Source organism: Quercus suber, unplaced genomic scaffold (genome assembly GCF_002906115.3).
Source record: "Quercus suber isolate HL8 unplaced genomic scaffold, Cork oak 2.0 scaffold_704, whole genome shotgun sequence".
Lineage (NCBI taxonomy): Eukaryota > Viridiplantae > Streptophyta > Magnoliopsida > Fagales > Fagaceae > Quercus > Quercus suber.
The window spans coordinates 157,432-182,451 of NW_027070145.1; the positions used below are offsets into that span (position 1 = coordinate 157,432).

Here is a 25,020-nt window from a genome sequence, read left to right on the forward strand (position 1 = left end):
CTTTGTTTGAAATGCCTTAGGAAGGCTTCTATTTATAGGAGTTTGGAGGTGGGTAAACGATACGTGGCAGAGTCTGATTGGTGACACATGTCACAGCCTAATCAGTCCGCTTATGTCATCACTTATACACGCTGGATTGCATATGTCATTGTTTACACGTGCTAGACTGCTTATGTCATTGCTTACACGCGCTGATATGTGATTGGTTTTTTGCATGCATTTTATGCCTCTAATTCAATGACACTTGGCAAATTTCCGTTGGTTTCTAAGTAGTGATAGCGAAACCTAGCAGCAATACGTGGTGCTTTGTAATTAGTTGTATTTTATGGACTTGATAGTATGATTTGTTAACTTGTGATAGGTTGAGAATTTTCCCTCTCTACAGTGTTGTATGATCTTTTTGTTGGCCTTCTTGAACCACCACTTTCGTTCATGGCTACAAATTACTCCTATGCGTATTCCTTTTGAAATAAATGAAAAAATAAAGTTGAAATAAGAAGAATTGGTAGTAAATAAAACTAAGGGTGAAAATCTTTAGCAGAGATATTATACTAATTTAAAACGACAACTATGAGCATATCATGTATTATTATATAGAACGTATGTAATTAATCATTGCCTTAAGAAATAGGCCAATCTGCCTGATAAACAAAATTGAAGTCTTCTTTCTCAAATAATAATAATAATGATTATAATCCTTTGCCTAGTAGGAATTAGGGGAACAATGTGCTAACATTATCTTAATTTGGTGAGAAATTAAATAAGTGCAATAGTCCCTATTTACAACGTCAAATAATATTGTATTAAATCAGATTTTTGCCTTCTCAAAAAAAAAAAAAAAGGATTTTTGCAAATAAATAATACAGCTAATAAATGCAATTAAACTGATATCTGATGAGGGTAGATTAGCCGAGATTGAGAGCTGTAATTTGAGTCTCATTGGAAAATTTTTGACGTGCAGGGCTTTTAACAAAAGGGCGGCTATGAGTACAATACGGAAAGCATGGGGCATGAATACTGAGTTGAAGATTGTTGAGATTGGATCAAATTTGTTCCAGTTCAAGTTCCAAACAGATTTTGATTTAAACAGTGTATTGAAAGGGGGACCGTGGAGTTTTGATAAGCAACTGCTTTTACTCAAGTGATGGAATAAAGGGATGACTGCAAGTAATGTCAAATTAGATCATGCATCCTTATGGATTCAAATTTGGAGGGCTCGTTTGATATGGTGTCTTCACAAGTAGCAGCAGCGGTTGGCAGTACACTGGGTATAGTGGAAGATGTGGGGAAACGGAGGGGGCAGGATACACCGAATTATTTTATGAGGGTGAGGGTGGCGTTACCGGTTTCTAAACCATTGAGGCAGGGAGGATTCATTGAAGATTCAGATGGGGAACACACTTGGGTAAAATTTAAATATGAAAAGTTACTGGTTCTTTGTTATTACTGTGGTATTCTTGGGCATCACTTACGTCACTGTACGAGCCATTATACAGTAGAAAAACAGGGGGAGGGTGGAAGGGGGGGGGGGAGGTAGATTACTGGAGGCCGGCAAAGATCACTGCCATGAAAGAGTACGGTGGAGCCTGACTTGCACAAGTTGATGAGGAGTACAAACGAAAATCATGGAGTGGATACAGAAATTCAGGTGGTGGAGTCCAAGAAGTTAGGAGTGGATACTTCAAATCACGTGGATAATGTTTAAGTGCATGAGATGAATCCAGATATTCAGCAGAGGAGTACCACTGGGAATAAAGGAGTTGTGGACAAGGATACTAATTATTCTATAACTACAAACACAGCAATAGCTGATGAAAGTCCAAAGTCACAATCAGATAGATATAATGCTAATGTCGTGGATGAGTAGATTGTGTCGAATCTACATGGAACAGCACAGCCTAAACTGAAGTCAATGTGGACCAAGATTATGAGGATGGATTATGGGCTTGGAAGTATTATAAGGCCCACGGATACTTTTGCTTGGAAAGAGAGGAAGCTTTACTGAAACAGAGGCTACTATATCAGATGGAGAAGAGGAAGCACAAAGAGTGAAGTGGGAGAAATTATGTCGAATTAATGACGGTGAATTGGCGAGGGTGGTTGACCACCCTTGAGGGAGGCAATGAGGCTGCTAAGTTGGAATTGCCAAGGGCTTGGGAACCCTTGGACAAGTCGTAGCCTCCGCAAGATTCTGACGGAACAAGCTCCTAATGTGTGTTTTCTTACGGAGACACGACTAGGTAAGGAGGGTTTTGAAAAATTGTATGGTAAATTGCCTTATCAAAATAAAATCATTGTGAAGAAACCTGATTTAGGTGGAGGGTTGGCTTTATTGTGGAAGGATGATATTAGGATGGACTTGATCAATTTAACCAATAATTATGTGCTGACAAAAGTGAAGTAGGAAGACGGGTCTAAGTGGTGGCTGACATGCTTTTATGGATGGCCAAAAGTGCAGCAAAACCATAAGTCTTGGGAGTTACTAAACCATTTAAAGTCTTTTGCGGAGGGTCCTTGGCTATGTATTGGAGATTTTAATGCTTTTCTCTAGTTTTCTGAAAAGCTTAGTAAACGGCCAGCACAAGTAAGCCAAGTTGAAGATTTTCGGGCTGCAATGGAGGAGTGGCATTTGGAGGACTTGGGCTTTAAGGGATATCCTTATACTTGGAATAATAAGTGAACAGGAGAGGCAAACACTAGGATTCGGTTAGATAGAGCTGTTGCAACGAGGGAATGGAAAGAAAAATTTTAGCTGACTTCAGTGGTGCATTTGGCCCCTCGTGCTTCAAACCACTTGCCAATTGTTCTCCACACGCAAAAATTTGAGAAGAATAGTAGAAAAGGAAGGAGAGGATTTAAGTTTGAGGAAACATGGCTGCTTTGGGAGGAATGTGAGGCTATTGTTAAAGAAGCATGGACGTTGGAGCATAATGGAGGGCATGAGTTGGTAGATATCAAGCAGAAAATTCAGAACTATAGGGATCAATTATAAGCTTGGGGATCTTCTAAGGCCAGGCCGAACAGTGAAGACATCAAACAGCTCCAAAAAAGATTGGAAAATTTGAACATGGTGGTGACCACGGAAGCTTCAAGGGCAGAATTCTTGGAGGTGAGCAAGGAGTTGGATGATTTATTAATGAAATAGGAGATTTTTTAGGCACAGAGATCTAGAGTTTCTTGGCTTAAGTGTGGAGACAAGAATACAAAATTTTTTCACTCTAAAGCATCACAACGGTGGAGGAGAAATTATATTTAGGGTGTAAAAAATTCTGATGGAGATTGGGTGGAGGAGGTGGAAGATATTTCTCATGTAGCAATAAATTATTTTGCGAAATTGTTTCATGCAGGTACTTGTACTCAGGTTGATGATTGTCTTAGCACAGTGGAGCATAAGGTGACCCAGGATATGCAACAGATATTGTCCAGTGATTTTACTGCTGAGGAAATTAAGATAGCGATGTTCCAAATGAGACCAACAAAGGTGCTTGGACCTGATGGTATGAATGCTCTTTTCTACCAAAAGTTTTGGCATATAGTGGGTGATAATGTAGTTAGTGCAGTGTTAGACTATTTACATTATGGTGTTTTGGGGCCTGATATAAACCACACTAATATTGCTCTGATACCTAAAATTAAATCTCCTCAGAGAATGTTTGATTTTAGGCCAATTAGTTTGTGTAATGTAATTTATAAAATATATATAAAGTGCTGGCTAACAGGTTGAAACAGATTCTGCCAGCTGTTATATCTCCTACACAGAGTGCTTTTGTGCCAGGAAGGCTTATTACTGATAATGTGCTGGTGGCTTATGAAGTTTTACATTCTATGCATTCTTGGAAAAAAGGAAAAACAAGTTCATTGGCATTGAAGCTTGATATCAGTAAAGCATATGACTGTGTTGAGTGGAATTTTCTCAAAGGCATAATGATTAAATTGGGATTTCTAGACAAATGGATTCAATTGGTGATGGGGTGTGTAACTACTCCCTCATTTTCCATTCTCGTTAATGGAAAAGAATATGGAAATATCCGGCCAACTAAAGGAATTTGACAAGGGGATCTCCTTTCTCGATACCTGTTCCTATTATGTGTAGAAGGCTTCACTTCATTATTAGAGAAAGCAAAGCTAGATGGGCGAATCAGGGGAGCTTTTATATGTCGTAGGGAACCTAGAGTATCAAATCTAATGTTTGCTGATGATTCAATAATTTTTTGTCGAGCCACTAGTGGAGAGGTTGGGGTGATTAATGAAGTTTTACAGACCTATGCTAATGCTTCTAGCCAATGCATTAATATGGAGAAATCCTTGGTTTATTTCAGCAGTAACATTCAAGAAGGGAAAAAAAGCAGAGATTGTGTCATTATTAGGGGTGAAGGTGGTGGACAGATTTAAATTGTATTTAGGGTTGCCTACACTGGTGGGAAGGGAAAAGTATCAAACTTTTTCCTATCTAAAGGATAGAGTTTGGAAAAAATTACAAGGGTGGAAGGGCATGATGTTATCAAGAGCAGGCAAGGAAGTATTAATAAAGGCAGTTATGCAAGCAATTCCTACATATACTATGGGGGTTTTCCAGTTGCTAGTTAAATTGTGTGAGGAACTGAATACTTTGTGTAAAGTTATAATTTACAACTATGTTTTTTGTTGACTTTTATTCTGTGCCAAATTTGATTGTAATTTTATTCAATCTTTTTGTACCCAATATTTATTGTGGGATTTAATTGTAAGGGTTGTGCGAGAGAGAGAGAGAGAGAGAGAGAGAGAAAGAGTGTGTGTGTGAAGACTCAAGCAATTGAAGATAGAAGATTTCTCGCGGGTAGCTCGCAACTAAGCATCCCGCGAAGTGATGCATGTGCCCTGTACATGACTGGAATGTGAAGAGTCAGTACAGATGNAAGCCAAAAATTTGTTCTAACATGGCCAAGGTAAACATAATAAAATTCTTATGTATAAAAAAATGATTAAAAAATATTTATTTCACATTAACTTTAACTTAAAAAAGTTGTGCCCTATGCTCTTTCTTGGAATTAAATAATTTATAATTGATTATGAACTAAATTCTTTAGCAATCTCCTTTTCTATATACGTAGTTAAATAGCTGCTTAAGAACTCATTGTCCATCTTGTTACAAAGCTTTGTCTTGAGAAGTTTCATGGTTGAGAATGCACGTTCTGTAGTTGTTGAAACAGGAAGAGCAAGCACAATATGATCAATCTATCAACAAATAATTAAAATTTACTATTTTCAAATTACAATAAACCTTTCCTAGAAACACAAACTCTAACAAATGACAAACATAAAGCCTTTTCAGCTATTCTATTAACTTTAGTATAGCAGTATAGACCTAGACACTAAAGTGTGTACAGCTGTTTTAAGCTTTTAACATTTGTATAGTCTTTTTCTTTTTTTGACCTAAATATTTGCTGGACACCACAAACATAAAGCTCTAGTAGAGCCTTTACTCTTCTTCTTAAGAAAACTTGAACGGCTAAACAACAAAAACTGCCCTGGCTCCGCCACTGCCAGTATCAATACTCTTTTAAAACATACCCAAAAAAAAATTATCGAGTTGTACTAGCCGGTATTGGTGTTTTGGTCAATATAATAAAAAAAATTGAAAAAAATTATTAAAATCATTTTATTTAATCTAATATATTGGTATATGTACTTAAGCTAATATGTAGGCTTATAAAATGTGGATTTTAACTTTTATGTTGATAAACATAAAGATTAATAAATTCATACTTTCATAAATAATAAAAATATATATTTATGTATAGAAATATATAAATAGCAGTAAACTCGAAATGGTACACTAATATCAACCGATACCGAAAATATTTTGTTCTCTTGAACAAACCGAAACAGCCTTTAGTACGAAATTGACGCTATCGCATAATAGTGTTTACCCCTAATTAAATCCATGATAGAATCAATGTACCCTAAGAGTTCGTATTAATTTTTCATGCATAAGGCTATCACTTCTCCAAGATCTATGATGAATAGTTTAAATAAAATAAAGACTCGTATGCAATTGTAAAGCTCATAGTGATATTTTTATTATAAATACAGCCTTATATAGAGAGATCTATACACAGCTAACTATCTAAAAAATAGGCTACAAATAGACTATAGTTGTTACAAGATAATAGGAAACAAAATGGATAAGATATTTAGAAATACAAATTCAAATTCAAATTTTCTATTGTAGAATGATAGGATGATTATCAATATTGGTATGTGTCTTATTATTCCTTGTCAAACTTGGCGTGGGCTTAACCCAGAGGACAAGTTTGGTCTTGAGTTTATCAAACAAGGCATGGGAAAGAGGCTTTGTGAAGACATCTGCGAGGTGCCTAGAGGAAGGAACAAAGCGAGTGACAAGAGTACCAAGAGCCGCTTTCTCATGAACAAAGTGATAATCAATGGTGATGTGTTTGGTACGGGAAAGAAACAAAGGATTACATACATGTGGAGAGCTGAGATATTGTCACAAAAAGAACCCAGGGCTTAACTTGAAAATGCCAATGTCACGAAGAACAAAGGAAAGCCAGGTTAATTCAGCCGATGTGTATGCCATAGCGCCTGAGTGAGACATTGTGGGCTGCTTCTTAGCGCTCTATAAAATGCAATTAGAACCTAAAAATGTGCAATCACCAATAGTGGAACATCTTGTAATGGGACAGCCAGCCCAGTCTGCATCAAAGAAAGCATATAATTGGAGGCTACTGCGTATGAAAATACGAAGTCCCATTGACAAAGTACCCTTTGGCATGCTTACGAATACTTTTAATTATCTGAAAATGCTCATGAGTAAGAGCATGCATGTATTGACAAACATTATTAACCGTAAAACAAAGATCAGGCCGAGTAAGAGCAAGATACTGAAGAGAGCCAACAATCTGACATATCAAGAAACAGAGTATCAATGGTAGCATGAGAGTCTCATTTAGATGCCATAGGAGTAGCAATGGGTTAACAATCAACCATGTTTGTGCGACAAAGTAAGTCTGTCATATATTTGGACTGAGAGAGAAAAATCCCACCATTAAAGTGCTACACTTGTACACATAAATAATAATTCAACTACCCAAGGTCTTTGATTGAAAATTGAAACCCTAATTGCGAAAAAAAAACGCATCCATGAGAGATGTAAAGCTGCCAGTGAGAATTATGTCATCAACGTAAACCAATAGAATTAACATATGTGCACCGTTGTTGAACACAAAAAGAGAAGAGTCAGCCGGACTACATTGAAAACCAAAATCAATGAGAAATGAACTAAAACGATCAAACCAAGCCCGTGGGGCTTGTTTCAAGCCATACAGGGCACACTGCAGTTGACAAATATGGTTCGGTAAGTGGGATGAGACAAAGCCAGGTGGTTGCTCCATAAATACGGATGTGTCGAGATTCCCATGAAGAAAAGCATTTTTTTACATTAAGTTGCCAGAGACACCACCCTTTGAAAGTAGCTACTGTAAGTATGGTGTGAATAGTAGCAGGTCGGATGACAGGATTGAAAGTTTCAATCAAATCAACACCTTTTTGTTGACTATATCCTTTGGCAACAGGCTGGCCTTCAACCTATCCAAGGACCCATCAGAATTGAGTTTTGTTCTAAAGACCCATCGACAACCAATGGCATTTATATGAGGTTGCCATAGAACTAGAACACGTGTTTTTATGATGCAGAGCTTGCATTTCATCAACCATTGCTGCATGCCAACCGGGGTGTCCAAGAGCACTCTTAATGGATTTTGGTTTAGGAGGAGTGGTCGGAAGGGAGACCGTGAGAGCATATTTTGGGTTTGGTTTTATAATCCCAGCCCGACAAAAGGTTGTCATGGAATGTAGTGGAAGGGGTGAAGAATTATGTGGTGTTGGTAAAGGTTTTGGGGGAAATGAAATTGGAGCAACATCAGAAGAGGGATGCGGAGGTGGTATGGGATCAACAATAAAGGAATGGAAAGGTAGAGATTAGTCGGTTGAGTGAAGAGACGGGCATAACTGGGATCAACCGTTGGTGACAACTAGGTAGGGAGGTCAATGTGAATATCAGGATCAGGTGCTGCTAAAGGAGATGACACAGGTTGATGATACGAAAATGCTCGTTCGTCAAAGACCACATGGTGAGAGATGCAAACACGTTCTGTTGGGAGATGTAAACAGCAGTANCTCCGTACACAATAAATCACCTTCCTATAATTTTCTCCGTACTTTTTCCTGTCAATGCTACCCTTATCTCTGTTACTACACAAAGGATAAAATAGAACCCCGATCTCTGCCTTGTATCTTCGTGGTTACAGTGATAAACATAAAGGATACTGCTGTTTACATCTCCCAACAGAACGTGTTTGCATCTCTCACCATGTGGTCTTTGACGAACGAGCATTTTCGTATCATCAACCTGTGTCATCACCTTTAGCAGCACCTGATCCTGATATTCACATTGACCTCCCTACCTAGTTGTCACCAACGGTTGATCCCAATTATGCCCGTCTCTTCACTCAACCGACTAATCTCTACCTTTCCATTCCTTTATTGTTGATCCCATACCACCTCCGCATCCCTCTTCTGATGTTGCTCCAATCTCATTTCCCTAAAAACCTTTACCTACACCACATAATCCTTCACCCCTTCCACTACATTCCATGACAACCTTTAGTCGATCTATCGGCATTGAGTAGCCCTTTCTCTTTTGGTGGCTTTACTCACCCATCAATTATTTTGATCTAGCCTCTAGGTTGCCCCTTCCATACTCAATGAGTTACGCCCAATTACAAGGGGCGATGATTGCTCTGATACCATAAAGAAAATAAAGACTCATATGTAATTGCAAAGCTTAGAGTGAATATTTTTATTATAAATACAGCCTTATATAGAGATCTATACACAGCTGACTATCTAAAAAATAAATTACAGATAGACTGTAGCTGTTACAAGATAATAGGACATAAAGTGGATGAGATATTTTGAAATTCAAATTCAAATTCAAATTTTCTGTTGTAGAATGATAGGATGATCATCATTATTGGTACATGTCTTATTATGGTTAATATAGATAGTCTTACTCCCAACTTTGAAAAAAAAATGGTTTCCAAACTTAATCAAATGACCATGATTATAAAAAACATTCAAAATTTCGCATAAGGAAAAGTCTTAGTAATTGCTTCAAGTGACTATCTTCATTTTGTGACAAGTATCTACACTCTCATTAATTACTAAGATAGTATATCATAGATTAAAATCTATTACCAATAATTTACTCTACATAAAACTCTAATACCAAAATTTCAACAAATTTAAAATTTTACTTCGGCTAATATTCTATAACCAAAAGTCCAAGTAATTAAAATTTAATATAATATTTATTGCAATTTTTTTTATTATATATCATAAAATTTTGGAATACAATAAAATCTTCAAATTACACACAAATTAATAAGTTGATGTCATTTGGCTCATTAATTATTAATATAGTTTTAATTTATTTACACTTAATATATAATTATGTCTTGTTTGTGCAGGTGGCTACATGCTTATTAATTATTAAATTGGTTTTATCTTATTAATTGTTAGAATAATTTAATTTACCTAACTTTCAATAAATGAAATTTTCAATTCCAACTAAAATTTTATTTGCCTTTTTTAATTTTTACAATAATTTAACTTAGATAAAATTGTATTACCTATGTTTCAAAAATTAAAAATTCTACTATAACTAAAATTTTATTTATCTTATTAACTATTATATGGTAATTTAATTTGCCGGAAAGTTATTTGCATCTCATACAAAACATGTGTAGTGGAAAACAAAAACAATATCTAACTCCATGATGCTTGAACATGCTATTTTTAAATCTTATATTAGAAGTTGTAGGACACATACCTTGATGTAGTAAATTTCAAAAACAAATGAAATTATAGCAACTTGTCAAAGTTACCATTAATTTTGTTTTATTCCCCTATATTATAGATATAATTGAACTCTACGTTATTATCAATAAAATATTTATCCTAAGACTTTATTATTTTATCATTCAACCCCTCCATGAATCACCCATAGTGAAACAAAGTCAAAAAGTATTCTCACTTTATAAATCACTAAATCGTAAATCTTTGAGTCCCTAATTTAATCTTTTGAGTCTTCTTATATTTATGTATTCCATGGAAAAAATTGTAGCATTTTGCTCCCTTTTCCAAACTAATTAGGGAAATATGCCCCTCTTTTATAACTCGATTTGAAATAAATCGAGTTTAAAAAAAAATAAAAATTATAGAGCCCTATAGTGACGTTTTAAGGAGCCTATAGTGACGTTTTAAGAACTTATAGTGGCATTTTGTAACTTCACCTCCATGAACTCGAGTTATAGGCAATTTTTTTTTTTTTTAATCTATAACTCTAGTTCATTAAGATCGAGTTACAAAACACCACTATAGGTCCTTAAAACATCACTATAGGCTCCTTAAAAATGTCACTATAAGACCTAACTCGATTTATCTCAAATCGAGTTTCAAAAGATGAGCATTTTCCTAATTAGTTTTAAAAATTGGGCAAAACGCTACATAATTTGCGCAAAAAGGACATTTGCCCATTTTCTCCTGTATTCTATCTTAAGAATGCATGTTCCTACAACAACACATGTGATTGTCCAAAATACTGAGGTTTTGACCATCCAATATCTCACTCTGGTATACATCAAAGCAACCAATATTTTTATGTTTGAGTTCACCATCCTCTCAGGATTAAGAGCCTATACCACTAGCAATCATGAGATTTATTTGTTCAAATAGTTAGTAGAACAATAAATTTCACAGTGGTCCAACTTAGTGTACCTTACATACTTAAGACACACTCACATATCAATCAAAAGTCTCCACTTTCATGATTAAGAAAAATCAACATAATTGATATATTATAGTCTTCACAATTGAAATACTCAATTTCATCACCAACTATGAACTAGGGTTTATGAGATAATAACGTACTTGTGATTTATACCTATGGGAGGGGTAAGATCTGAGTACGAAATAGAGCTCGTTTGCCCAGTCTGAGGAGGTGGAAGGGCCCACCCACACATTAGTCCTGACCCAACACATGGATGAGGATCCAAGGAGGAAAGACGAATAGGTTGACTCTGCGAAGAGCCCAAAGAGCAAGTGTTCCTCAGGAAGCATCAAGCAGACCACTTGCACCAAAAGACAAAATACTGAAGAAGACAGTAAAGATGTGCAAGCAAAGAAGTAGGGAAATATCCAGATAAAGCAGACATTACCTCCACATTTAATGCACTGCACCAATTCAGCTGGCCGCATTAATGAAAGAATAACCCCTAAATAGTACCCTCACAGCTTATAGCACATTTTCCACCTCCAACAAAACTTTGATGGGACAAACATCCAAAAAAATGTCAGTGACTGTACAAGTGTAGGGTTAGGGTGCAATTCAGCTAGCTATATAAAGAAAGGAAAGCCCTCTAGAAGGGGGGACAAAAAATTGAAAAGAGATATATATATCCTATGAAGCACTATCCTGTAATTGAGACTTAAATATTACATGAACTGATGTTCCTCGGCCTAAGCCCAAGAAGTGTTAATATGAAATTCTACTGCTCTCTTGTAACTTATGCAATGTTTTTCCATTCACTTTATAGCTAAACCACATAAGCATATCAAGGGTGACCTCAAAAGTCTAATCTCTAACAAATTAATTGTATTGGGCCATCATACATAAACTCCCTATTCTAGGAGGGCTTAAGTGTTTTTGCTCGCTCACAATACCTTTTGTATGTGAACCTCATACTCATATCCAAATGGCCTGCAATACATCACACGGACTAAAATATAAGGTCCAAATATTCATGCAAAAAAAAAACTCATAAAATAGAACTGTGGGGCCTATGGGCCTGATAGCCTCGGCCCATCATGAAACGGGCCCCAGGCCCAGGCCGAGGAGCATAGGCTATTTGTTGTTAGGGTAATGGAAAGTCTCTTTTCCCGATCCACGCCGAGGACAGCCTTATCCTCGGCCTGACAAAGGTGATTTTGGGGAAAGACAAACCCCAAAATAGGCTATCGCTCTCACATTTAATGCGCTCAACTAACCCCCCCTGGCCGCATTAATGGGGAGGTAACCCCTTGGCAGGATAACGTTGATCAGAGTGAACCACTTGAGCACCGATAAGGCCTCTGATGGGACGGACGACCAGAAAAAAAGGCCAATAGGTGATCAACAGATGGAAAGAAGAGATAGGAAGATGAAAACTATAAAAGAAAAGCTAGTAAAGTAAGAAGAGGGGGGGGAAAAAAAGAAAAGGAAAAAGGGAGAACAATAAGGCCTCCTCGGCCACAGGCCGAGGAGCATCCCCCCATTGGTAAAGAAACTCTTAGCATTTTTCTTTTTTTATGAGAAGGTTCATGCTTGGTGATCGACGGCCAGCACCTAAACCTCTCAGCCCACTCTCTATAAATTTATTGTTTGGGCTTATTGGGCTGAAAACCCATCACTCAGGGTCAATCCAAGTTGAGTCCCTACAATTGGCGCCGTCTGTGGGAAGGATTAGGGTGCTGGCCGGCACACCAGATAAGTGTTCTAAGTTCTAAGTATTCGTTTTAAAGCAAAAAAAAAAAAAAAAACCTCCATGAACTCGAGTTATAGGCAATTTTTTTTTTTTTTAATCTATAACTCTAGTTCATTAAGATCGAGTTACAAAACACCACTATAGGTCCTTAAAACATCACTATAGGCTCCTTAAAAATGTCACTATAAGACCTAACTCGATTTATCTCAAATCGAGTTTCAAAATATGAGCATTTTCCTAATTAGTTTTAAAAATTGGGCAAAACGCTACATAATTTGCGCGAAAAGGACATTTGCCCATTTTCTCCTGTATTCTATCTTAAGAATGCATGTTCCTACAACAACACATGTGATTGTCCAAAATACTGAGGTTTTGACCATCCAATATCTCACTCTGGTATACATCAAAGCAACCAATATTTTTATGTTTGAGTTCACCATCCTCTCAGGATTAAGAGCCTATACCACTAGCAATCATGAGATTTATTTGTTCAAATAGTTAGTAGAACAATAAATTTCACAGTGGTCCAACTTAGTGTACCTTACATACTTAAGACACACTCACATATCAATCAAAAGTCTCCACTTTCATGATTAAGAAAAATCAACATAATTGATATATTATAGTCTTCACAATTGAAATACTCAATTTCATCACCAACTATGAACTAGGGTTTATGAGATAATAACGTACTTGTGATTTATACCTATGGGAGGGGTAAGATCTGAGTACGAAATAGAGCTCGTTGGCCCAGTCTGAGGAGGTGGAAGGGCCCACCCACACATTAGTCCTGACCCGACACATGGATGAGGATCCAAGGAGGAAAGACGAATAGGTTGACTCTGCGAAGAGCCCAAAGAGCAAGTGTTCATCGGGAAGCATCAAGCAGACCACTTGCACCAAAGGACAAAATACTGAAGAAGACAGTAAAGATGTGCAAGCAAAGAAGAAGGGAAATATCCAGATAAAGCAGACATTACCTCCACATTTAATGCACTGCACCAATTCAGCTGGCCACATTAATGAAAGAATGACCCCTGAATAGTACCCTCACAGCTTGTAGCACATTTTCCACCTCCAACAAAACTTTGATGGGACAAACATCCAAAAATATGTCAGTGACTATACAAGTGTAGGGTTAGGGTGCTATTCAGCTAGCTATATAAAGAAAGGAAAGCCCTCTAGAAGGAGGGACAAAAAATTGAAAAGAGATATATATATCCTATGAAGCACTGTCCTGTAATTGAGACTTAAATATTACATGAACTGATGTTCCTCGGCCTAACCCCAAGAAGTGTTAATATGAAATTCTACTGCTCTCTTGTAACTTATGCAATGTTTTTCCATTCACTTTATAGCTAAACCACATAAGCATATCAAGGGTGACCTCAAAAGTCTAATCTCTAACAAATTAATTGTATTGGGCCATCATACATAAACTCCCTATTCTAGGAGGGCTTAAGTGTTTTTGCTCGCTCACAATACCTTTTGTATGTGAACCTCATACTCATATCCAAATGGCCTGCAATACATCACACGGACTAAAATATAAGGTCCAAATATTCATGCAAAAAAAAACTCATAAAATAGAACTTTTATTATTTAAAAGATAATGTCATACAATTGGGTTTTATGGCACTATTCTTAACATAATGTAGGTAAAACTCCATTATCTAAGTTTTCAGAAAATTTAAAGTCTATTTCAATTAAAATTCTTTACCAAAAAGTGGGTCCTAGAAACCATGATTGTCTCATGTGTGATTATTTCTCTAAAATTATATTACCTAAGTTTCAAGAAATTCTAAATATTACTACAATATCATGATTGTATCTGCTCCGTAATAATTGCTCTTTATCATTATGCCAAGACAACAATCGATGTTTTATATAGGTGAGGTTTGAAATCTAGATCTTTTATTTCAGAGCAAAACTTTACCAATTAAACTAACTCGAACCCACTATTGGTAAAACATAGATGCAATTCCTTAGGTGCAATGTATTTAATTCCCTAATTAAACTTAAACACATAGTTGTATTGAATTTAATTATTCTTTAAAGAGATATCATTGTTTGTACTTTATTAGTCAATAAAACCATGTGTGCGATTTTTCTTCTTTTTTTTAATTAACCATGTATGTAATTTTTTTTAGAAGCAGCCATGTATTTAAATTTAATTAGGGAATCTAATGTATTAAAAATTGTATCTACAAGGGCATATGATGATAATTTAAACGTAGAATTTAGCTAAATTCTACTAAATTATCATCATATGCCCCTAAATCCATCTTATTTCATCCATTAAACAAAAGCAGTTGAGGCAACACTTTGCACTTATTCCCAGAAGAAGAAGAAAAAAAAAAACCTTTCACGTACGTGAAATTCAGCAAATAACATTGAACCAAAATGCAATATTTTATATATATAAGAATAAAAGTTGAACTTAAAAGTCATAATTGCGCCAAACTATATCTTTTTTTTTTTTTTTATGGAATACAACTATCTATACTATTATTTAAAGGGCTTCTCCCATTTAAATTCCTCAAAGAGAGAGAAAGACAAATTTGATTTGATTCTAGCTTCAGCTACCGTTTGCTCACACAATTCATTTTTAGAGATGGGATGCAAGATCAATCCATCAGTACCCGTCACAATTCAAAAAAAATGTTAATCTCATCAAGAAACTACTAGTGTATTGATTAATATTCAAGTAAGAAATCGATGAAAAAAAAACTAAGTGTTGGTTCTCAAGTTTAGTCGGAGGATGGTGTCACAATTAATTTATCTCTCTTCTTCTTATTTTATGATCTTTTGTCTTTCCTTTTTTTCCTCCTCCAGATCCTGGTGCTTCTTGGCTTTATATATCTTAGCCAAGATGCATCCGGATCTTACATTTGGAAGGCTATGACCAAACTATCTTAATACTTGTCTCATCAAGACCTTACTAGAAGGTTTTCACACTTGAGTGTTAGCTGTGATGACACTGTTCAAGGTCATTTTCCCATTAATGCGGCCCACTAAATGGTTGCAGTGCATTTAATGTGAAGGGGACAACCATCTTGTACTTCCTTTTTCTTCTCTTCCTTGTTCAATAACAAGTTACCCTTGTTCCCCCTCGAGTTGCCCTATATATGCCCCCCTCTGACTTTGCCCCTTGGCCATCCAACGTTAGGTTGATGTCCTCGACATCCTCATCAGTTATTGTTGGGCGGTCCGGGGGGAGCTACGTGCACACCTTCTGAGGACAATTTGCCCATGCTCCTTGAGGGCACCACTATATGAACTCTATTAGCCATTTAGGCTCTAGATACTCTGAACTTAGGTTAGAAACATCTTTTGTAGGAAAACCGAATATGTATCTTCTGCTCTCCTACGTGAACATTTCAAAATTTTAAAATTCATTTATTTTTTTGGATTATGCTTTTTTTTAATCAAAAGTGATAAGGGAATATGTATCTGATATAAATTAAGTCGAAATTAGTTTTTTAAGGGAATATATCTTATCCATTTTTAAACTAGTTTTCTATACCAGGGAAAAAAAATTACGGAACTAAAATATAATTAAAATCAATTATATTTTCTTATCTTACGTGGTTCTTGCCCCCATTTAAAATTTTTTTCCCCCCAAAGTTAAGTTTTCAATCCTCAGGGTTAATTAAAAAAGATATTCATGTTACAAATAAAGAGAGAATCCGTTATGGATTTGGGGTTGAGACTTGAGTCAGACATGGCATATATAAGGTCTCTTTTTCAAATAAATGTTAATTAAAATCTCTATTAAAATCTTTTCTTTTTCTTTGGATTTGGGGTTGAGTCAGACATGGCATATATAAGGTCTCTTTTTGGAATAAATGTTAATTGAAATCTCTATTAAAATCTTTTCTTTTTATTTTTTCTCAGATCAAATTTAATATATATAGAAATGCTTAAATGGTGGAGGACATTTTTCCCTTCCTTCTTATACATGTTTTGTCAACTTTCCATATTAATATACCTCATAAAATCTTCTCAAAAAAATATACCTCAAAATATGAAAATACCATCTCAAGCAGAAAGAAATCTCTCATGTTTCCCATACCAAGAAATACAATCAATAAAATCAATACAAATTAGATTCATCTAATGTAGAGACCATTTTTTTTTTCGTTTAAATGGAACTATAATCCCATAAATAGGACTATAGGAGTAGACAAACCTACAGCCAGAAGGAGAAGACAAATTTCATTTATCAAAATAGAAGATAAATGGGTTTGAAACTTACTTTTGGTTGGGTTTGTTTGTTAATATTATCTTTGTCGGTATGTATTACTGAAGCTCAAGGCCAAACCAAGGATTTCAACGTGAAGAACTATGGTGCCATTGCTGATGGATCGACCGACAACAGTAAGGTAATTCTTTTTTTTATTTGTTTTTTTTTTTTTGGTTATGATGGGTTCAATCAAGACCTATCTCAATCTCAAATGTTATGTTAGTAAAATATAGAGAGTTAGTGATTTGTTCATTGTTTGTAGCAGGACTATTAGTTCAAGTGTTTAGTAAATCAATTTTGAATTTTCTTGGTGTAACATGTGTAAAACAGATAATTAATTCTAGTTCCTAAAATCCATGATTAATTTGTTTCAACTTCCAGAACCTTAACCTAAAGAAGTCCATGGTTTCTTCATGGGATTGTGTAGAACAGTAGAACCTAATATTCAGACAATGATAACTATATATTATTTTTTTGATATGATTTACCACATCTTTGGAATCTTGTAAAACCAACTTATAAAAGAATTAAATATAGTTTCAAGTTTGATCGCGTAAAATTGAAGCTTGTAAGATTGACTTCGTGCTGATTTGGGATGGAAAAAAATAGTTCTTGAAATTGTTAAATTATCAATTGTCTCAAAAAGCTTAAATCATTTAATCCAACTTTCCTTATTCATATGTGGACATCCCTTATTATTTGGCACCCAACACACCTCTTGCTTTGATACTATGTAAAATCATCAACTATCCTAAAAGTTTAATCTATTAGGAAATAATAAATTTAATCATTTAATTTAACATAAATAACTTAGTAAATCGATTTTTTTATGTTTTTTTTGCATCAACAAACTTGAGTGCATGCACCAACAAACTTGAATTTTGGATGTTTTGTCAGGCATTTCTTAAGGCATGGAAGGAAGCATGTGAATGGACTGGAAGGGCTAGGGTTTGGATCCCCATTGGAACATACAGGGTGAACTCAGTAAAATTTGAGGGTCCATGCAAGGGTCCAATAGCCTTTGTGATTAAGGGGTATCTCAAGGCTCCTACTGAACCATCCCTGTTTATCACCCAGAACTGGATCAATTTTCGATATATTAACAATTTGACAGTGAGTGGTGGTGGCGTCTTGGATGGTCAGGGAAAGGAGGCTTGGACTTACAATGACTGCAACAAGAATCCCAATTGTCCCTCTTTACCAACGGTAAGTAGGGACATACATATGCATGTATGTATATAGATGCGTATGCATGTATGTACTGGTGTCGTTACAATGATTAAAGTCAATTGGAGTATTTTATAAAAACGTGACAGGGGATTTTAGATCAGATCCCTTAATTGATAGGAGCAAAATTTGTTTATTGTTTGCAAATTCCTAAGTTAATGTCACATATAAATGCTTGTTGACGTTGATGGTCCTCTTCCTTCATTGGGGGAGTTCTTCCGTCGAAGAGTGGTCTCATATTCCATTGCCTCGTAGAGCAGCGTTGCTGCCTTTACCTCTTAGGACTGGCCATGAGATATACATCTCTATTACTATGATTTTGTTTTATCTATCAAAAAAAAAAAATAATAATAATAATAATAGTACTATACATTTTTATAAGAACACAAGCTATACATACAATTCTTCGATAGATTTTTACATTGCTCAAATTGTGGGATGTCCCATATTCTTCATCTTCCATCACATCTCTTGTGAGAATAATTTAGAAGTTGGAAGATCCAAAAATAGTGGTATTTACTGATCATGCATATATTTTTTATCACTAATACTAATCTTAAAATTTCTCTATAGTATTATTAAAAAGTAAATTTTTTTAATTTGTTATCTTGTTCCAAATGTAAGAGACTAACGTCTAGTTATGCATTGCAAATATATTTTCAGACAATGAGATTTGATTTTGTGACCAATGCATGGGTTCATCACTTGAGATCAATCAACAGCAAGAACACCCATTTTGTGGTTTTCGGATGTGTGGAAGTAAAATTCACTAATACTAGAATATCAGCCCCTGCTGACAGCCCCAACACGGATGGGATAAAAATGGCAAATTCAAGGGGCATCAAAATCCAACAAACAACGATTCGTACTGGTGATGATTGTATAGCCATGCTAGCCGGAACCAGACATGTACGTATTTTTAATGTTACTTGTGGACCTGGGCATGGAATTAGTATTGGAAGCCTTGGCAAAGATGGAGATCAAAATGATTTGTTTGATATAAGGGTTAGAAACTGCTCATTTCACAATACTTCTGATGGCATAAGAATCAAAACTTGGGCTTCTCCTGGAATTGGTAAGGTTTCCGCCTTGATATATGAAGACATTTTCATGAATCAAGTTGGCAATCCCATCATTATAGATCAAGAATATTGCCCGTACCCTCCTTGCAAAACACAGGTAATTTTAATAATCCATTTCTTTTTTTCTTTTTCTTTTTTATTATGATAGATGTAAATTTATGATATCCACTTTGCAATGTAGATGCTAGTGTATAAGATGGACTCCGAGAGAAAATAGGCTCTTGGTTAAAAAGTTGACATTTTTATTATGTTGTTAATGTGACATTAATATATTGATTGATATATAAGTTTGTAAAGCTTTTGTTAAAAAAATGGTCGTACTTATAGCATTTTACTTTCACAAAACATCTTATGGTTATTTATGATCTCTATATTAGTGGTACCAAAAAGCATGCTAGCGAATAAAAAACTGCATTGGCAAAGTCTTCCACTTGTATGCACAAGTTCCACACATTGCCAATTAATTATTAACAAAGTGTACTTAATTACTAATAAAACTTGTGATTTCCTTTCTTGTCTACAGCCCTCTCGTGTTCAAATTAGCAATGTCACATACAGAAACATCTGGGGATATTCAGGTTCGAAAGTCGCAGTAACTTTCCGATGCAGCCAAAGCACACCATGCAGAGACCTAGTGATGGAGAACATCAATTTGCATTATCATGGCCGTGATGGAGAGGGCTCTACTGCTCTATGCAATAATGTCAAAGGCGAATCTCTTGGTCCTCAAAATCCTGCGTCATGCATATAATCCTGCTATCACTAGCACGTTCCATTTTACTATGCTTTCCCATATATATATATACGGCCAGAATATTAGAAATAATGTAGACTTGAGGATCCCCTTCTTCTAATGGCTCATTCTTGTGCTTATTATCAGGTTCAAGGCATTTATATTCTAACATGTCAAATACTATTATATGATTAATTTGCACATTGGAGAATGGAGAGATTGTTTCATGGTTTTCCGGCTATAGTTTTGCCATTCTTAATTAGCCTAGTCCTGCAGACTAAGATATACATAGTTATCTATCTTTCACTTTTCAAATATAAAAAAACAGAAGATATACATGACCAAAAATAAGCTGGTCTTTCAGCAATAAATGGTTGATTTGTTTAAAAGCTTCAATAGTTATTATTTTAGGCTGTTCTTGAGATTTTGGATTGGCATTATCTTTGATAATAGTACTATATTAAATTCTTGTACACGATTAACCAAAAAACAAAACTCCTTATACATGTCAAACAAATCTCTAAATTAAGTAGCATGCTTTTATAACTAGTCACCATCAATGTTACAAATTTTCCTCTTTAATAGCTGCATTAAGAATTGGAACAACACCCAACCACACCCCCCCCCCCCCAAACACCCACACATCCAGCTCATCAATAACTTTTGGTGCCAGTTCATTGACATTGGCTAAATCTTCCTTAAAATGATAAAATTAGGGTTGAAACTTTAAATCACACTACCCCCACTTGTTGTAACAATTATAAAAATAATAATAATACATAATAACATTTTCTTTGATGTTTATGATTTAAGTTTAAATAAAGCTACTCAAACTACTAAAATGAGTGTATGAATATTTTCTTATTATGCGGGTTTTAATTATCTCAACTGATAAAATTTCTAGTGGTTAAATAAGAGATTTGGGGTTTAATTTCTGCCTACACCAAAAACCGATTGGTGTTAACTGGTAAAGTCTCTCATGGTTAAATAAGAGATCTAAGGTTCAATCTCTACCTATGCCAAAAACTGATTAATATCTTGGTCTAGTAATATAAAACTATAATCAGAAACGGATACTGTAGTTGAAAGTTAAAACTCTCTAAAGTATATATATTACACCAAAAACCGATTGGTGCTAACTAGTAAAGTCTTTCATGGTTGAATAAGAGATTTAAAATTCAATCTCTACTTATGCCAAAAACTGATTAGTATCTTGGTCTGGTGATATAAGTATCATCAGAAACAGATACTGTAGGTTGAAAGTTAAAACTCTCTAAAGTATATATATATATATATATATTCTCATTATCTTGTGCGTGTAAAATGCTACCGGTCAATAACTTAAATAATGATGTACATTGAATTTGATGATACGATGCCCATCTTTTTCACAACTACTCATTCCAACAATGTGGGAGAACTTCTGCCTCTTCCCACAAACATATGTATTGCGTCTCCCAACTATTTTTAAGCCATTTTATTCTCCTTTCACACACACACACACACACCACCCCCCCCCCCCCCCAAAAAAAAAATAAAAACCCTATTTGTATGCAATGATTTTAAGGGATGTGCTGTATATAAACAATTACATAACTTTTTACACTTTGTGTAATCTCTCTTATCTACTGAAATTCTGAAAAACCTGGTGCAAATCCAAAAGAATTACTTTCTCTGTTGAGTTTAGGATATCCAACTTCTTTTTTTTCTGATTCTCAAAAAAAAACTTTTTTTATTTTTCTTTTTTGACGAAAAAATAGGTAATATCCAACTTCTTAAAAAAATATCATTTAATGAGATGCTTTTCAAATAAAAAGATATAAATTTTCAAAATAATGCACGTTCATATGAATTTTAGTGAATGAGGAGAGGGGTACTGACTAAATAAAGCAAAAGCTAGATTAGTAAAATTAAATTATCATAATTGCATTAATTAATTAATATTTAAAAGATGACTATATTTCGGGACATCTTAAAATGAAATAAAAGACCTATGAAATGGAACGAATAGAGTATTACTAAAATTGGTGTAATTTCAAACTATACCAAATTGGTGCATTTCAAACAATTTCAAAATCTGTGTAATTCCAAATACCTATACTGAACTATGAAAATAACCACAATATAAAGGAGGGAGACCTGTGGAAATCGTGCGAACTAAAATTGGAGGGGACCAAGATTTTTAACGATTGGCATAGAGTCAGTGCTTTATTTTGAAAAATTAAAATTAACTGTGGATATATCTTCCTACCTTAAATAATTGACATAGAGTCAGTGCTTTATTAAGAAAAATTAAGAATATTTTTAAAGAAAAATTAATATCAAAAGAAATAAATTACAAAATGTTTCCAAGAGAAAATATTAGAAACCTTTGCATCCTATGCACAATCAACAAGAAAAAGAAATATAAAACTTAATTTCCTAATACAATTTAATGAGAAAGATTGAGAAAAGGAAATTACTTGGATGAAACCTAATCTAGGTCATTTAAACTTTGTTCAAAAGAGATTTATGGAGTGAGGGTGTTAGATACCCACCCCAACTGATCTAAGAACCAGTCATTTAGGCTATAATGACCAATATAAACAAACTTACTTATCAAAAACACAATTAAATTGAAGCAATGAAAGTTTGGAAAAGATAACGCTTCACGTATATAGTTTGAAAGAGATAACGCTTCACATGCATTAGCCATTAATCACCCAAAAAAAATACTAAAAATTAAAATAAGCAAGAATATAAGACCAAGTGAGTTAGTCACAATGACCTTTCAAAAGGAAAAATAAGTATTTAAAAAAAAATGAACACCGTGTGCAAGTAAAGGGATTAAAATACACACCTCAAATTAATTCCTACAGGATTGCATGAGTATGTTGTATTTCATGGCTATTCTGAAAAAGATAATTTAGCATCAAATCTGAAATTTTGTAATTTCAACTAGTTCTTGATCATTTTATGTGAATTTTTCATGTTACACAGAAAGTGAATAAACCTAATCAAATATGACATGTTAACAATATGCAGGCAAGAAAATCGGAATGTATTTTTTTTCCCATAATTTCCTGGGATGCAATGCAACAATATTAAAATGCTTAAAATCTTCTAATGCAATGCATAAACAATATCATTTCATGTAAAAAATCTCAAGGTTTTAATAATAAAAAAAGACAATATTCTAATTCAAGAAATGGGGATTGAAAAACATCTTAATCTGGTGCAATAGAAAATCCACAACAATATTGACATAAGCTAATATAACATTGAGATGGTATCATTATTCAATGCGCTATCATGTTGGCACATGATGAATGCTCTGATGCACGTGTTAAGATGTATGCCACGAGTATGGCATGGGAAAATGATTTTCGAATATCATGAAAAGATTACTAAAAAAATCATAGTTTTATGCTTAAAACCCCATTCTAATATGTAAAATAACCAAACTTAACAAATTTGTGTGTATTTAATATTCTTTCAATTCCAATTAATTCAACTGCTAAAATTTCTAATTATTGAATAAGAGATTTGGGATTCAATCCCTGCTTATACCAAAAACCGATTGATGTCTTAGTCTGATGATAGAGAGTAGGGACGGAGCTAAGAGTTGAAGTTAGAGCGGGGGGGGGGGCTTTGACAGTTGGCTTTGCTGCTTCTTAGCTGCTGATTTTTTTTTTTTTTTTGATTTTTGATGCGTGCGTTTTTTGCTAGGTAAATACTCAATTGGACTTGTTCTGTAGTGACAATCTCTCTTTTTCAATGCACGACTCCTAGTACGTGACTAACAAATTGATACACGAATTCTAGTACACGACTTAATCACCAACTTGAAAAGGATGTTGGCTGCAAAGTTCTTCAGTTCATCATATGATGAAGATCATGAAGCTCCTTGGTCACAAACCCTATGGTGTACAAACACAGCAGCTTCTTCAAGAGAAAGATGAATTAGGGCAAATTCTGTCTCTGGTCACAATTTGCATGAACAAGACTCTGCTCTACACTTATGCAACTGTGCAACCTGTGACGGCCCTTAAAATAATTCTTATATATGTTTAGGATTGTGAGAAAAGAAAGTCCAAACATACATTCACAGATTTGATGAAAATCAACTCTGAAAAACTGAACTTCATAAATCTTGACAAATACCCTATCTATCGAGCAGCTGTCAAGCCTCGGGTTGAAACAGCTCTTTTAAACCTCAATAGATACTAGCTGTCGAGCTAGCTGTCGAGATTTAATGAACAGCACTTCTTCACTTGATTCTTGGACAGACTTGTATGGTTTTAACACTTGAACTTAAAACCTTGTTTTTTGAAGGATTAAACACATCTTAGATCTACCCAATTACAAGTAAAGTGCATTTTGTCAAATAATTAGCCAATCACATAATATATTGACATATGTTCCTAACATTGAATCACATATGTCCTAACAAGAAGCCTAATATGGACAGCATTATTACACCATATCAAAATACCTTCATTATGGATAGGAACATCTCAGATAATATCCTCTTGGCCCATGAAATCATAGATGTGCATAGGAAGAAGAAGGGGAGAAAATTTAGTTTTGGAGTGTTAAAGATAAATATGTCTAAAGCTTATGATAAGGTCAATTGGAATTTTTTGAAGGCTGTTCTCACTATCATGAATTTTTATACAAAATGGATCAAATGGATTATGGAGTGTGTGTCCTCGAGTCAGTACACTTTGTTGATTAATGGAAACCTGACAAATTCCTTCAAACCCTCTCAAGGTCTAAGACAAGGAGATCCTTTATCTACATACCTCTTCCTTATGTGTGCTAATATACTCTCAATTTCCTTGTCACAAGCTGAGAATCTCAAGAAAATCAAAGGAATCAAAGTTGGTAGAAATAGTCTTTCCTTTTCCCACTTATTGTTTGCTGACGACTCTTTGTTGTTTTTTAGGAAGGATAACTATAAAGTTGTGATTTCCAACTAGCCTTTGTTGGTTTTAATTCTATGCCAAATTTGATTGTAATTTCTTCAATCATCTCTCTGTATTTATGTGGGTTTATTTGTAAGAGATGAGTGAAAGAGATTGGTGAAAAATCAAGCGTCAAAGATTAATCAGTGCAAATTTGCGACTAGCTCGCAAGAAAGCAACCCGCGAAAAGGCCACGTGTGAA

General features: G+C 34.8%; 2 protein-coding genes across 2 annotated transcripts; both read left to right on the forward strand.

The window, feature by feature from the left end:
- Positions 1-3,067: 3,067 nt before the first annotated feature.
- On the forward strand, positions 3,068-4,050 carry LOC136064544 (uncharacterized). The gene is made up of 3 exons (XM_065766434.1): positions 3,068-3,109; positions 3,362-3,561; positions 3,720-4,050. Exons 1-3 carry the CDS (start codon positions 3,068-3,070, stop codon positions 4,048-4,050), a joined length of 573 nt encoding a protein of 190 aa, XP_065622506.1.
- Positions 4,051-7,753: 3,703 nt separating this feature from the next.
- Positions 7,754-19,890, forward strand: LOC112037231 (exopolygalacturonase). The gene is made up of 5 exons (XM_024070044.2): positions 7,754-7,973; positions 16,896-16,969; positions 17,728-18,036; positions 18,721-19,236; positions 19,663-19,890. The coding sequence occupies exons 1-5, from the start codon at positions 7,754-7,756 to the stop codon at positions 19,888-19,890; spliced, it is 1,347 nt and encodes a 448-aa protein (XP_023925812.2).
- The last annotated feature ends 5,130 nt before the right edge of the window (positions 19,891-25,020 follow it).